This window comes from Orcinus orca, chromosome 1 (assembly GCF_937001465.1).
Source record: "Orcinus orca chromosome 1, mOrcOrc1.1, whole genome shotgun sequence".
NCBI classification, from domain to species: domain Eukaryota; kingdom Metazoa; phylum Chordata; class Mammalia; order Artiodactyla; family Delphinidae; genus Orcinus; species Orcinus orca.
In genome coordinates, this window is record NC_064559.1 from 124,516,279 (window position 1) to 124,529,425 (window position 13,147).

General features: G+C 37.4%; 1 protein-coding gene across 9 annotated transcripts in view; it reads left to right on the forward strand.

The window, feature by feature from the left end:
* Nucleotides 1-13,147, forward strand: part of SASS6 (SAS-6 centriolar assembly protein) — a 55,965-nt gene that overhangs the window by 12,730 nt on the left and 30,088 nt on the right. For all 9 annotated transcript variants that reach the window (XM_033433623.2, XM_033433628.2, XM_033433646.2 and 6 more), the window contains one exon: nucleotides 566-685. In XM_033433623.2, coding sequence (XP_033289514.1) covers nucleotides 566-685 — 120 coding nt within the window. The remainder of the gene's footprint in view (nucleotides 1-565; nucleotides 686-13,147) is intronic.

A 13,147-nucleotide genomic window follows, 5' to 3' on the forward strand; every position in this document is an offset into this window, starting at 1 on the left:
GTTTCTAGGTTTTAGGTGTATAAGTAAACTACAGTTGACCCTTGAACAACACGCGGGTTAGGGACACCGGCCCCCTGCACAGTTGAAAATTCTTGCATAAGTTTATAGTCAGCCCTCCGTATCTATGGTTCCGTTCCACATCATCAGATTAAACTAACCGTGGATTGTGTAGTATTGTAGTACGTATTTCTTGAAGAAAAATCTGAGTATAAGCGTACCTGTGCATTTCAAACCTGTGTTGTTTAAGGTCATCTGTACTACTTATGACTTGGTCTACCCTGGGTTTCTTTTTTTCTTAATGCCAGAGGAGAGGATTGAGAGGCGAAGAGCCAGATTTAACTAAAAGGTTAGTGATTGTTAAACTGTGGACCATTTTAACTCTAAAATTGCTTTTATTCTAATGTTGATTTCTTTAAATATAAAAAAATCTGTGTAAGAAAAGGCTTTGAGTATGTCTTAAAAAGCTGTGATTCCATCTCCTTTAATATACTTTGCAAATATTTTCATGTTCCAATCTAATAACATATTCAAGAATTTTAATATTTCATATTGAACTCTACTACAGACATTATCAGAAAAAATCCAAGAATTAGATAAGTTACGGAATGAATGGGCATCACACACAGCAACATTGTCAAATAAGCATTCTCAAGAACTGACAAATGAGAAGGAAAAAGCTTTGCAGGTATGAATATTAAAAAGAACTGGAAAAATATTTTGTTATTGCCATTAGTCATTTTGTTAATTATAAAAGTAATACATGCTTGCTTTAACATTTTCAAACAGTGCGGAAGTATATAAAAATTAAAAGTCTATCCTTAAAAATCTTACTATGCAGAGATAATTTATAAACATTTTGATATTTGTTTTTCCAGACTTTATATATGTAAATAACATACAATTTATAAATAATTGTTTATATTTATAAATTTAGAAATATGTAAATTGGGAGATATGTACACACCTAGTTTTGCTTTTGTTCTAAGCTAACAAGGTCCTCATGGATATATTGATTGTAACTTTTTTTCACCTAACTTGATATCATAGATATTGGTTTTTTTTTTATCAGTTCAGAAGTAGCTGAGTAGTATTCATTACTTGGACATAAAATAAATTATTTAAATACTTACTAACTGATGGACATTTAAATGCTTCAGATCTTGGTTATTGCAAATAATACTGCAGTGAACATTTTTATTCCTAGAAGTGAGATTGCAATATACCCATATAAAATATTAACGGATATTGCAAATTCGCCACCCAAAAATGTTGTACCAAATGGAATCCCAAAGATAGTGTATGATCATACTTACTTCCCCATATTCCTGATAATATTAACCTTCTTAATATCTGCTACCTGACAGATATTATAGTAGTATTAATTTTAGTTTATATTTCTTAGATTTTTAGTGAAGATAAGTATCTTTTAATATGACTTTTGGCCATTTTAATTTCTTCTGTGGATTATTTCTTTTAATATCTTTTGCTTTCCCTGTGTGACTCTCATTTTCTACTGCTTTGTAGTGTGGATTTACAGTATTTTATACCTTTTATATCATATTAATTTCTTTAATTAATGTTAAATTATTCTTTAATATAAAATTCTATCTTTGCTTTTTGCACCTTAGTAAATGTTTGCTTTTAAGGGTACTGCTTGATAACAGTTTACGTGTACTTTCACCCAAATTAAGATTCAGAAAATTGTACCACCCCTTTAGATTTCCTTGTGTGCTTTCTCAATCCATTTCATACTCCCACAGGAAGCCCATCACTTCAAAACAGGTTTTACCTGTTCTTGAACTTTAGATAAATGGACACATACAGTATGTACTTATTTGTGTGTGGCTTCCTTCACTCAGCATAATATCTCTGAGATTCAGTTATATTCTTGTGTGTTTCTTTTTGTTGTTGTGTAGGATTCTATTATATGAACATGCAGTAACTTATCTGTTTTCCTGTTGGGAGACATTTGAATTGTTTCTGACATTTTGCTATTATTAAACTGTTACGAACTTTCTTGTACATGTCTTTTTGTGAACACATGTACTCATTTTCCTTGGGTATATATTTAGGTTTAGAATGGCTAGGTTCTAGTGTAGGCATATGTTTAGCTTTAGTAGAAACTGTCAAACAGTTTTCCGAAGTGGATGTGTCAGATCACACTGCCATTCAGTGGGTGTATGGTAGTACCTCATAATGAACACCTTTTCATATGTATATAGACTGCTTGGATATTTTCTTGTGAAGTGCCCATTTGAGTCTTCAGCCCATTTATTAATTGTGCAGTCCGTGTTTTTCTTAATAATTTGTAGGAGTTCTTTGTATATTCTGGACCTGAGTCCTTTGTCAGATACATGCACTGTGAATATTTTTTGTCCATGGCTTGCCTTTTCATTTCTGGTGTAAAGTAAGGATATTATATCTTTACCTACTATGTATATTATAAACATTGTATTTTAGCCTGTCATTTGCATTTATTAGTCTCTCTTGCCATATATAGTTCTTTTTTTAATTTTTATATTCTTTTTTTTTTTTTTTTTTTGCGGTATGCGGGCCTCTCACTGTTGTGGCCTCTCCCGTTTCGGAGCACAGGCTCCGGACGCGCAGACTCAGCGGCCATGGCTCACGGGCCCAGCCGCTCCGCAGCATGTGGGATCTTCCCGGACCGGGGCACGAACCCGTGTCCCCTGCATCGGCAGGCAGACTCAACTGCTGCGCCACCAGGGAAGCCCAATTTTTATATTCTTAAATTTAAATTATTTTATTTACTTTAAAGATTTTGTTTATTTATTTATTTTTTGAGCTGCACTGTGCAGCATGTAGAATCTTAGTTCCCTGACCAAGGATCGAGCCCACGCTGCCTGCATTGAAAGCGCAGAGTCTTAACCACTGGACCGCCAGGGAAGTCCCTATAGTTCTTTTTATTTGATTGTCATCCAGTCTTTCAATCTGTGTTTTTATGGTATAAGGCTGCATTTTATGTTTGGAAAGCCTTTGCCACCCCAAGGTTATGAAAGATATTCTCTGGTATTCTCTTCTAATACCTCTATAATTTTCTTGTTGAATTTAACTTTTTAATCTGTTTGGAGTATATTTTTCTGGAGTATGAGATGGATTTTTTTTGGCATATAGTCAGTGAGTTGTTCCAATACCATATTTCCCAGTGGTTTAAAATGCAACCTTTAATATATACTAAATTCCTTTATTTATTTGGTCTTGTTTCTGGACTATTGGGTAGAACTGATATCCTTGGAATTTTCTTGTCCAGTGTAGAGAAATATCTCTTCATTTATTCAGGTCTTATTTGTTTAAAACAGGTTTATAGTTTACTCTTCATTTACCTCCTTTTCTCTTTCTTTTTTTCTCTTTCTTTTTTTCTTTTTCATTTCTTGTTAAATGTTTTTGCCTAGAGATTTTACAGATTTTTGCTCTATAAATGGGACCACCTATCACACCCCTCTACTGTGATAACTTCTAAGTGTTTATTGCTAATGTGTATTAATGTCATACCCATTAATTCTAGGTTATATTTACAGATTTGCATTTTAATTTACATATTCTAATAGTTTTGGAGATTCTCTTAGGTTTTTCTGGTAGATATGTAAACTATACAAAATGGTAATTTATCTCTTCCAAGATTTATATCATTTTTTTTCTTATGCAGATAAATGATAAATAATAGTGGAATCCTTATCTTGTTTCAGTGTTTTTTAATTTAATTTTTATTTTATATTGAAGTACAGTTGATTTACAGTATTGTGTTAGTTCCAGGTGTATAGCAAGGTGATTTCAGTTATATATATATATATATATATATATATATATATGTATATCCATTCTTTTTCAGAGTCTTTTCCCATATAGGTTATTACAGAATTATTGAGTAGAGTTCTGTGTGCTATACAGTAGGTCCTTGTTGATTATCTGTTTTATATATAGTAGTGTGTGTGTTAATCCCAAACTCCTAATCTATCTCTACCCCCCCTCCTTTTCCCTTTGGTAACCATAAGTTTGTTTTCAAAGTCTGTGAGTCTGTTTCCATTTTGTAAATAAGTTCATTTGTATCATTTTTTAAGATTCCACATATAAGTGATATCGTGTGGTATTTGTCTTTGTCTGACTTCCTTCACTTAGTATGATAATCTTTAGGTCCATCCATGTTGCTGCAAATGGCATTATTTCATTCTTTTTTATGGCTAAGATTCCTTTGTATATAAGTACCACATCTTCTTTATCCATTCCTCTATCAATGGACATTTAGGTTGCTTCCATGTCTTGGCTGCTGTAAATAGTGCTGAAGTGAATATTGGGGTACATGTATCTTTTCAAATTATGGTTTTCTCCAGATATATGCCCAGGAGTGGGATTGCTGGGTCATATGGTAGCTCTATTTTTAGTTTTTTAAGGAACCTCCATACTACTCTCCATAGTGGTTGTACCAGTTTACATTCCCACCAACAGTGTAGGAGGGTTCCCTTTTCTCCACACCCTCTCCAGCATTTACTGTTTGTAGACTTTTTGTTACTGGTGTGAGGTGATAGATACCTCACTGTAGTTTTGATTTGCATTTCTCTAATAATTAGTGATGTTGAGCATCTTTTCAAATGCTTTTTGACCATCTGTATGTCTTCTTTGGAGAAATGTCTACTTAGGTCTTCTGCCCGTTTTTTGACTGGGTTGTTTGTTTTTTGATATTGAGCTGTATGAGCTGTTCGTATATTTTGGAGATTAATCCCTTATTAATCGCTTCATTTGCAAATATATTCTCCGATTCTGTGTGTTGTCTTTTCGTTTTGTTCATGGTTTCCTTTGCTGTGCAAAAGCTTTTAAGTTTCATTAGGTCCCATTTGTTTATTTTTGCTTTTATTTTCATTACTATAGGAGGTGGGTCCAAAAAGATCTTGCTGTGATTTATGTCACAAAGTGTTCTGCCTATGTTTTCCTCTAAGAGTTTTATAGTATCCGGTCTTACATTTAGGTCTTTAATCCATTTTGAGTTTATTTTTGTGTACGGTGCTAGAGAATGTTCTAATTTCATTCTTTTACATGTAGCTGTCCAGTTTTCCCAGCACCACTTACTGAAGAGACTGTCTTTTTTTTCTCCATTATATATTCTTACCTCCTTTGTTGTAGATTAATTGACCATAGGTGTGCAGGTTTCTTTCTGGGCTTTCTGTCCTGTTCCATTGATCTGTATTTCTGTTTTTGTGCCAGTACCATAGTGTTTTGATGACTGTAGCTTCATAGTATAGTCTGAAGTCAGGGAGCTGGATTCTTCAAGCTCCATTTTTCTTTCTCAGGATTGCTTTGGCTATTTGGGGTCTTTTGTATTTCCATACAAATTGTAAAATTTTTGTTCTAGTTCTATGAAAAATGCCATTGGTAATTTGATTGGTATTGTATTGAATCTGTAGATTGCCTTGGGTAGTATAGTCATTCTGACAATATTGATTCTTCCAGTCCAAGAACATGGTATATCTTTCTATCTGTTTGTGTCATCTTCGATTCTTTCATCAGCATCTTATAGTTTTCAGAGTACAGATCTTTTTCCCCCTTAGGTAGATTTATTACTAGGTATTTTATTCTTTGATGAGATGGTAAATGGGATTGATTCCTTAATTTCTTTTTCTGATCTTTCACTGTCAGTGTATAGAAATGCAAGAGATTTCTGGGTATTAATTTTGGTAAGTTAATCTTTTTTGGTAAATAGCTGAAATACCTCTCCAGTAGGAATGATGTTTGCTCTGCTTTTGAGAAAGTTTTCTTCTGTCTGGCTTCCAAAGAGTGCTAAGTCAGATGAAGTGACTTTTGGGGATTTAACCAAATCATCATTTTTCTCACTTTAGTAGTAAAATAATGATAATAATAGATTTCCAAAAGTGGAACCAATTTTGAATTCACAGGATAATATTTAGTCAAAGATTTTTAATATCCTGTTGAATCAGTTTGCTAATATTTAATTTAGGACATTTGTATATATATTCACACATGAGATTGGTCTGAGATTACTATTATCCTGCACTCTGTCTTAGTCTGCTAATTAAAATTATGGATTTTGGACTATGGTATTAGAATTATGCTAGCATCAGGAAAGGTATGAAAACATTTTCTGGTTTTCTCTATGCTTTGGAACAGTCAAATAATGAAGAATTATCTGTGCCTTGAAGGCCTGATAGAATTAGCCTTTTATCATTTGGGTCTGATGTCTTTTTTTTTGACAATTTTTCTTTTTTAACATCTTTATTGGAGTATAATTGCTTTACATTGTTGTATTAGTTGCTGCTGTAAAACATACTGAATCAGCTGTACGTATACATGGATCCCCATATCCCCTCCCTCGTGCATCTCCCTCCCACCCTCCCTATCCCACCCCTCTAGGTGGTCACAAAGTATGAGCTGATCTCCCTGTGCTATGTGGGTGCTTCCCACTAGCTAGCTATTTTACATTTGGTAATGTATGTATGTCAGTGCCACTCTCTCACTTCACCTCCGCCTACCCTTCCCCCTCCCCGTGTCCTCAAGTCCATTCTCTAAGTCTGCATCTTTATTCCTGTCCTGCCCCTAAGTTCTTCAAAACCTTTTTTGTTTTGTTTTTTAGATTCCATATATATATGTTACCATACTGTATTTGCTTTTCTCTTTCTAACTTACTTCACTCTGTATGACAGACTCTAGGTCCATCCACCTCACTACAAATAACTCAATTTCATTTCTTTTTATGACTGAGTAATATTCCATTGTATATATGTGCCACATCTTCTTTATTCATTCATCTGTCGATGGACACTTAGGTTGCTACCATGTCCTGGCTATTGTAAATAGTGCTGCAATGAACATTGTGGTACATGACTCTTTTTGAATTACGGTTTTCTTAGATTGTATGTCCAGTAGTGGGAATGCTGGGTCATATGGTAGTTCTAGTTTTAGTTTTTTAAGGAACCTCCATACTGTTCTCCATAGTGACTGTCAATTTACATTCCCACCAACAGTGTAAGAGGGTTCCCTTTTCTCCACACCCTCTCCAGCATTTATTGTTTGTAGAGTTTTTGATGATGGCCATTCTGACCGGTGTGAGGTGATACCTCATTGTAGTTTTTTTTTTTTTTTTTGCAGTCATACCAAGTTTTATTTATTGATTATTTTACAGGTAAATAAAAGGTCTGCAAATCGAATTAAATTATATTTATATTGTTCTTACTGTTGATTTTTTTAAATAAAAGATTTCCATGAACATTAATAACTACATTGGTTTTGTGAGAATTCTCATACTTTAAAATTTAAATCAATATTACTAGATATTTAAATCAATTTGTTTAGAGTTGAAACATATAGGGACAACACTTAAAATACTTCCCAAATTGCATATTGTAGTCTGTAGTTTTTTGTTTTTTTTTTTTATGTTTCCTGTTTCTTAAGGTAAGATTGTATTGCTATAAACTTCCCTCTTAGAACTGCTTTTGCTGCATCCCATAGATTTTGAGTCGTCGTGTCTCCATTGTCATTTGTTTCTAGGTATTTTTTGATTTCCCCTTTGATTTCTTCAGTGATCACTTCGTTATTAAGTAGTGTATTGTTTAGCCTCCATGTGTTTGTATTTTTTACAGATCTTCTCCTGTGATTGATATCGAGTCTCATAGCGTTGTGGTCGGAAAAGATACTTGATACAATTTCAATTTTCTTAAATTTACCAAGGCTTGATTTGTGACCCAAGATATGATCTATCCTGGAGAATGTTCCATGAGCACTTGAGAAAAATGTGTATTCTGTTGTTTTTGGATGGAATGTCCTATAAATATCAATTAACTCCATCTCATTTAATGTATCATTTAAAGCTTGTGTTTCCTTGTTTATTTTCATTTTGGATGATCTGTCCATTGGTGAAAGTGGGGTGTTAAAGTCCCCTACTATGAATGTGTTACTGTCGATTTCCCCTTTTATGGTTGTCAGTATTTGCCTTATGTATTGAGGTGCACCTATGTTGGGTGCATAAATATTTACAATTGTTATATCTTCCTCTTGGATCGATCCCTTGATCATTATGTAGTGTCCTTCTTTGTCTCTTCTAATAGTCTTTGTTTTAAAGTCTATTTTGTCTGATATGAGAATTGCTACTCCAGCTTTCTTTTGGTTTCCATTTGCATGAAATACCTTTTTCCATCCCCTTACTTTCAGTCTGTATGTGTCTCTAGGTCTGAAGTGGGTCTCTTGTAGACAGCAAATATATGGGTCTTGTTTTTGTATCCATTCAGCCAATCTGTGTCTTTTGGTGGGAGCATTTAGTCCATTTACATTTAAGGTAATTATCGATATGTGTGTTCCCATTCCCATTTTCTTAATTGTTTGGGGTTTGTTATTGTAGGTCTTTTCCTTCTTTTGTGTTTCTTGCCTAGAGAAGTTCCTTTAGCAGTTGTTGTAGAGCTGGTTTGGTGGTGCTGAACTCTCTCAGCTTTTGCTTGTCTGTAAAGGTTTTAATTTCTCCATCAAATCTGAATGAGATCCTTGCTGGGTAGAGTAATCTTGGTTGCAGGTTTTTCTCCTTCAACACTTTCAATATGTCCTGCCACTCCCTTCTGGCTTGCAGAGTTTCTGCTGAAAGATCAGCTGTTAACCTTATGGGGATTCCTTTGTGTGTTATTTGTTGTTTTTCCCTTGCTGCTTTTAATATGTTTTCTTTGTATTTAATTTTTGACAGTTTGATTAATATGTGTCTTGGCGTATTTCTCCTTGGATTTATCCTGTATGGGACTCTCTGTGCTTCCTGGACTTGATTAACTATTTCCTTTCCCATATTAGGGAAGTTTTCAACTATAATCTCTTCAAATATTTTCTCAGTCCCTTTCTTTTTCTCTTCTTCTTCTGGAACCCCTATAATTCGAATGTTGGTACGTTTAATGTTGTCCCAGAGGTCTCTGAGACTGTCCTCAGTTCTTTTCATTCTGTTTTCTTTATTCTGCTCTGCAGTAGTTATTTCCACTATTTTATCTTCCAGGTCACTTATCCGTTCTTCTGCCTCAGTTATTCTGCTATTGATCCCATCTAGAGTACTTTTAATTTCATTTATTGTGTTGTTCATCGTTGCTTGTTTCATCTTTAGTTCTTCTAGGTCCTTGTTAACTGATTCTTGCATTTTGTCCATTCTATTGTCCATTCTATCTCCAAGATTTCGGATCAACCTTACTATCATTATTCTGAATTCTTTTTCAGGTAGACTGCCTATTTCCTCTTCATTTGTTAGGTCTGATGGGTTTTTATCTTGCTCCTTCATCTGCGGTGTGTTTTTCTGTCTTTTCATTTTGCTTATCTTACTGTGTTTGGGGTCTCCTTTTTTGCAGGCTGAAGGTTCGTAGTTCCTGTTGTTTTTTGTGTCTGTCCCCAGTGGCTAAGGTTGGTTCAGTGGGTTGTGTAGGCTTCCTGGTGGAGGGTACTAGTGCCTGTGTTCTGGTGGATGAGGCTAGATCTTGTCTTTCTGGTGGGCAGGTCCACGTCTGGTGGTGTGTTTTGGGGTGTCTGTAGACTTATTATGATTTTGGGCCGCCTCTCTGCTAATGGGTGGGGTTGTGTTCCTGTCTTGCTAGTTGTTTGGCATAGGATGTCCAGCACTGTAGCTTGCTGGTCATTGAGTGAAGCTGGGTGCTGGCGTTGAGATGGAGATCTCTCGGAGATTTTTGCTGTTTGATATTATGTGCAGCTGGGAGGTCTCTTGTGGATCAGTGTCCTGAAGTTGGCTCTCCCACCTCAGAGGCACAGCACTGACTCCTGGCTGCAGCACCAAGCGCCTTTCATCCACAGGGCTCCTTAATTTGGGATGATTCGTTGTCTATTCAGGTATTCCACAGATGCAGGGTATATGAAGTTGATTGTGCAGCTTTAATCAGCTGCTTCTGAGGCTGCTGGGAGAGATTTCCCTTTCTCTTCTTTGTTCTCACAGTTCCCAGGGGCTCAGCTTTGGATTTAGCCCCGCCTGTGCGTGTAGGTCGCCGGAGGGCGTCTGTTCTTTGCTCAGACAGGACTGGGTTAAAGGAGCCGCTGATTCGGAGGCTCTGGCTCACTCAGGCCCGGGGGTAGGGAGGGGCACGGAGTGTGGGGCGGGCCTGCGGTGGCAGAGGCCGGGCGAGACGTTGCAGCCTGAGGCGCGCCTGTGCGTTCTCCCGGGGGAGTTGTCCCTGGATCCCGGGACCCTGGCAGTGGCGGGCTGCACAGGCTCCCCGGAAGGGCGAGTGGCTAGTGACCTGTGTTCGCACACAGGCCTCCTGGCGGCGGCAGCAGCGGCCTTAGCGTCCCATGTCCGTCTCTGGGCTCCGCACTCTTAGCCGCGGCTCGCGCCCGTCCCTGGAGCTCGCTCAAGCAGCGTTCTTAATCCCCTCTCCTCCTGCACCAGGAAACAAAGAGGGACGTAAAAGTCTCTTGCCTCTTCGGCAGTTCCAGACTTCTCCCCGGACTCTCTCCCGGCCAGCCGCGGTGCACTAACGCCCTGCAGGCTGTGTTCACGCCGCCAACCTCAGTCCTCTCCCGGCGCTCCGACAAAAGCCGGAGCCTCAGCTCCCAGTCCCGCCCGCCCCGGCGGGCGAGCAGACAAGCCTCTCGGCTGGCGAGTTCCGGTCGGCCCGATCCTCTGCGCTGGAATCTGTCCGCTTTGCCCTCCGCACCCCTGTTGCTGTGCTCTCCTCCGCGGCTCCCAAGCTCCCCCACTCCGCCTCCCGAAGTCTCCACCCGCGAAGGGGCTTCCTAGTGTGTGGACACTTTTCCTCCTTCACAGCTCTCTCCCGCTGGTGCAGGACCCGTCCCTGTCCTTTTGTCTCTGTTTAGTTTTTTCTTTTGCCCTACCCAGGTACGTGGGGGGTTTCTTGCCTTTTGGGAGGTCTGAGGTCTTCTGCCAGCGTTCAGTAGATGCTCTGTAGGAGTTGTTCCACGCGTAGAAGTATTTCTGGTGTATCTGTGGGGAGGAACGTGATCTCCGCGTCTTACTCTTCCGCCATCTTCCCGGAAGTCCCTCATTGTAGTTTTGATTTGCATTTCTCTAATGATTAGTGATGTTGAGCATCCTTTCACTTGTTTGTTGGCAACCTGTATATCTTCTTTGGAGAAATGTCTATTTAGATCTTCTGCCCATTTTTGGATTGGGTTGTTTGTTTTTTTGATATTGAGCTGCTTGTATATTTGGGAGATTAATCCTTTGTCAGTTGCTTTGTTTGCAAATATTTTCTCCCATTCTGAGGGTTGTATTTTCATCTTGTTTATGGTTTCCTTTGCTGTGCAAAAGCTTTAATGTTTCATTAGGTCCCATTTGTTTATTTTTGTTTTTATTTCAGTTTCTCTAGGAGGTGGGTCAAAAAGGATCTTGCTGTGATTTATGTCATAGAGTGTTCTGCCTATGTTTTCCTCTAAGAGTTTTATAGCGTCTGGTCTTACATTTAGGTCTTTAATCCATTTTGAGTTTGTTTTTGTGTATGGTGTTAGGGAGTGTTCTAATTTCATTCTTTTACATATAGATGTCCAGTTTTCCCAGTACCACTTATTGAAGAGGCTGTCTTTTCTCCATTGTATATTCTTGTCTCCTTTATCAAAGATAAGGTGACCGTACGTGCGTGGGTTTATCTCTGGGCTTTCTATCTTGTTCCATTGATCTATATTTCTGTTTTTGTGCCAATACCATACTGTCTTGATTACTGTAGCTTTGTAGTATAGTCTGAAGTCAGGGAGCCTGATTCCTCCAGGTCCATTTTTCTTTCTCCAGATTGCTTTGGCTATTTGAGGTCTTTTGTGTTTCCATACAAATTGTGAAATTTTTTGTTCTAGTTCTGTGAAAAATGCCAGTGGTAGTTGGATAGAGATTGCATTGAATCTGTAGATTGCTTTGAGTAGTATAGTCATTTTCACAATGTTGATTCTTCCAATCGAAGAACATGGTGTATCTCTCCATCTGTTTGTATCATCTTTAATTTCTTTCATCAGTGTCTTATAATTTTCTGCATACAGGTCTTTTGTCTCCCTAGGTAGGTTTATTCCTAGGTATTTTATTCTTTTTTGTTGCAATGGTAAATGGGAGTGTTTCCTTGATTTCTCTTTCAGATATTTCATCATTAGTATACAGGAATGCAAGAGATTTCTGTGCATTAATTTTGTATCCTGCTACTTTACCAAATTTATTGATTGGTCCTAGTAGTTTTCTGGTAGCATCTTTAGGATTCTCTGTGTATAGTATCATGTCATCTGCAAACTGTGACAGTTTTACTTCTTTTCCGATTTGGATTCCTTTTATTTCTTTTTCTTCTTTGATTGCTGTGACTAAAACTTCCAAAACTATGTTGAATAATAGCGGTGAGAGTTGGCAGTCTTGTCTTGTTCCTGATCTTAGTGGAAATGGTTTCGGTTTTTCACCATTGAGAACGATGTTGGCTGTGGGTTTGTCGTATTTGGCCTTTATTATGTTGAGGTAAGTTCCCTCTATGGCTACTTTCTGGAGAGTTTTTATCGTAAATGGGTGTTGAATTTTGTCGAAAGCTTTCTCTGCATCTATTGAGATTATCATATGGTTTTTGTCTTTCATTTGCTAATATGGTGTATCACATTGATTGATTTGCATACAATGAAGGGATAAATCCTCACTTGATCATGATGTATGATCCTTTTAATGTGCTCCTGGGATAAAGCTGAGATAAACCCCACTTGATCATGGTGTATGATCCTTTTAATGTGCTGCTGGCTTCTGTTTGCTAGTGTTTTGTTGAGGATTTTTGCATCTGTGTTCATCAGCGATATTGGCCTGTAGTTTTCTTTTTTTGTGACCTCTTTGTCTGGTTTTGGTATCAGAAGTCTCTGAGTCCATCCTCAGTTCTTTTCATTCTTTTTTCTTTATTCTGCTCTGTGGTAGTTATTTCCACTATTTTATCTTCCAGGTCACTTATCTGTTCTGCTGCCTAAGTTACTCTGCTGTGCTTCATTCTAGAGAAATTTTAATTTCATTTATTGTGTTGTTCATCATTGTTTGCTTGCTCTTTAGTTATTCTAGGTCCTTGTTAAACATTTCTTGTATTTTCTCCATTCTATTTCCAAGATTTTGGATCATCTTTACTATCATTTTAGATTTTGGATCATCTTTAATATCATTACTCTGAATTTTTTTTCAGGTAGACTGCCTGTTTCCTCT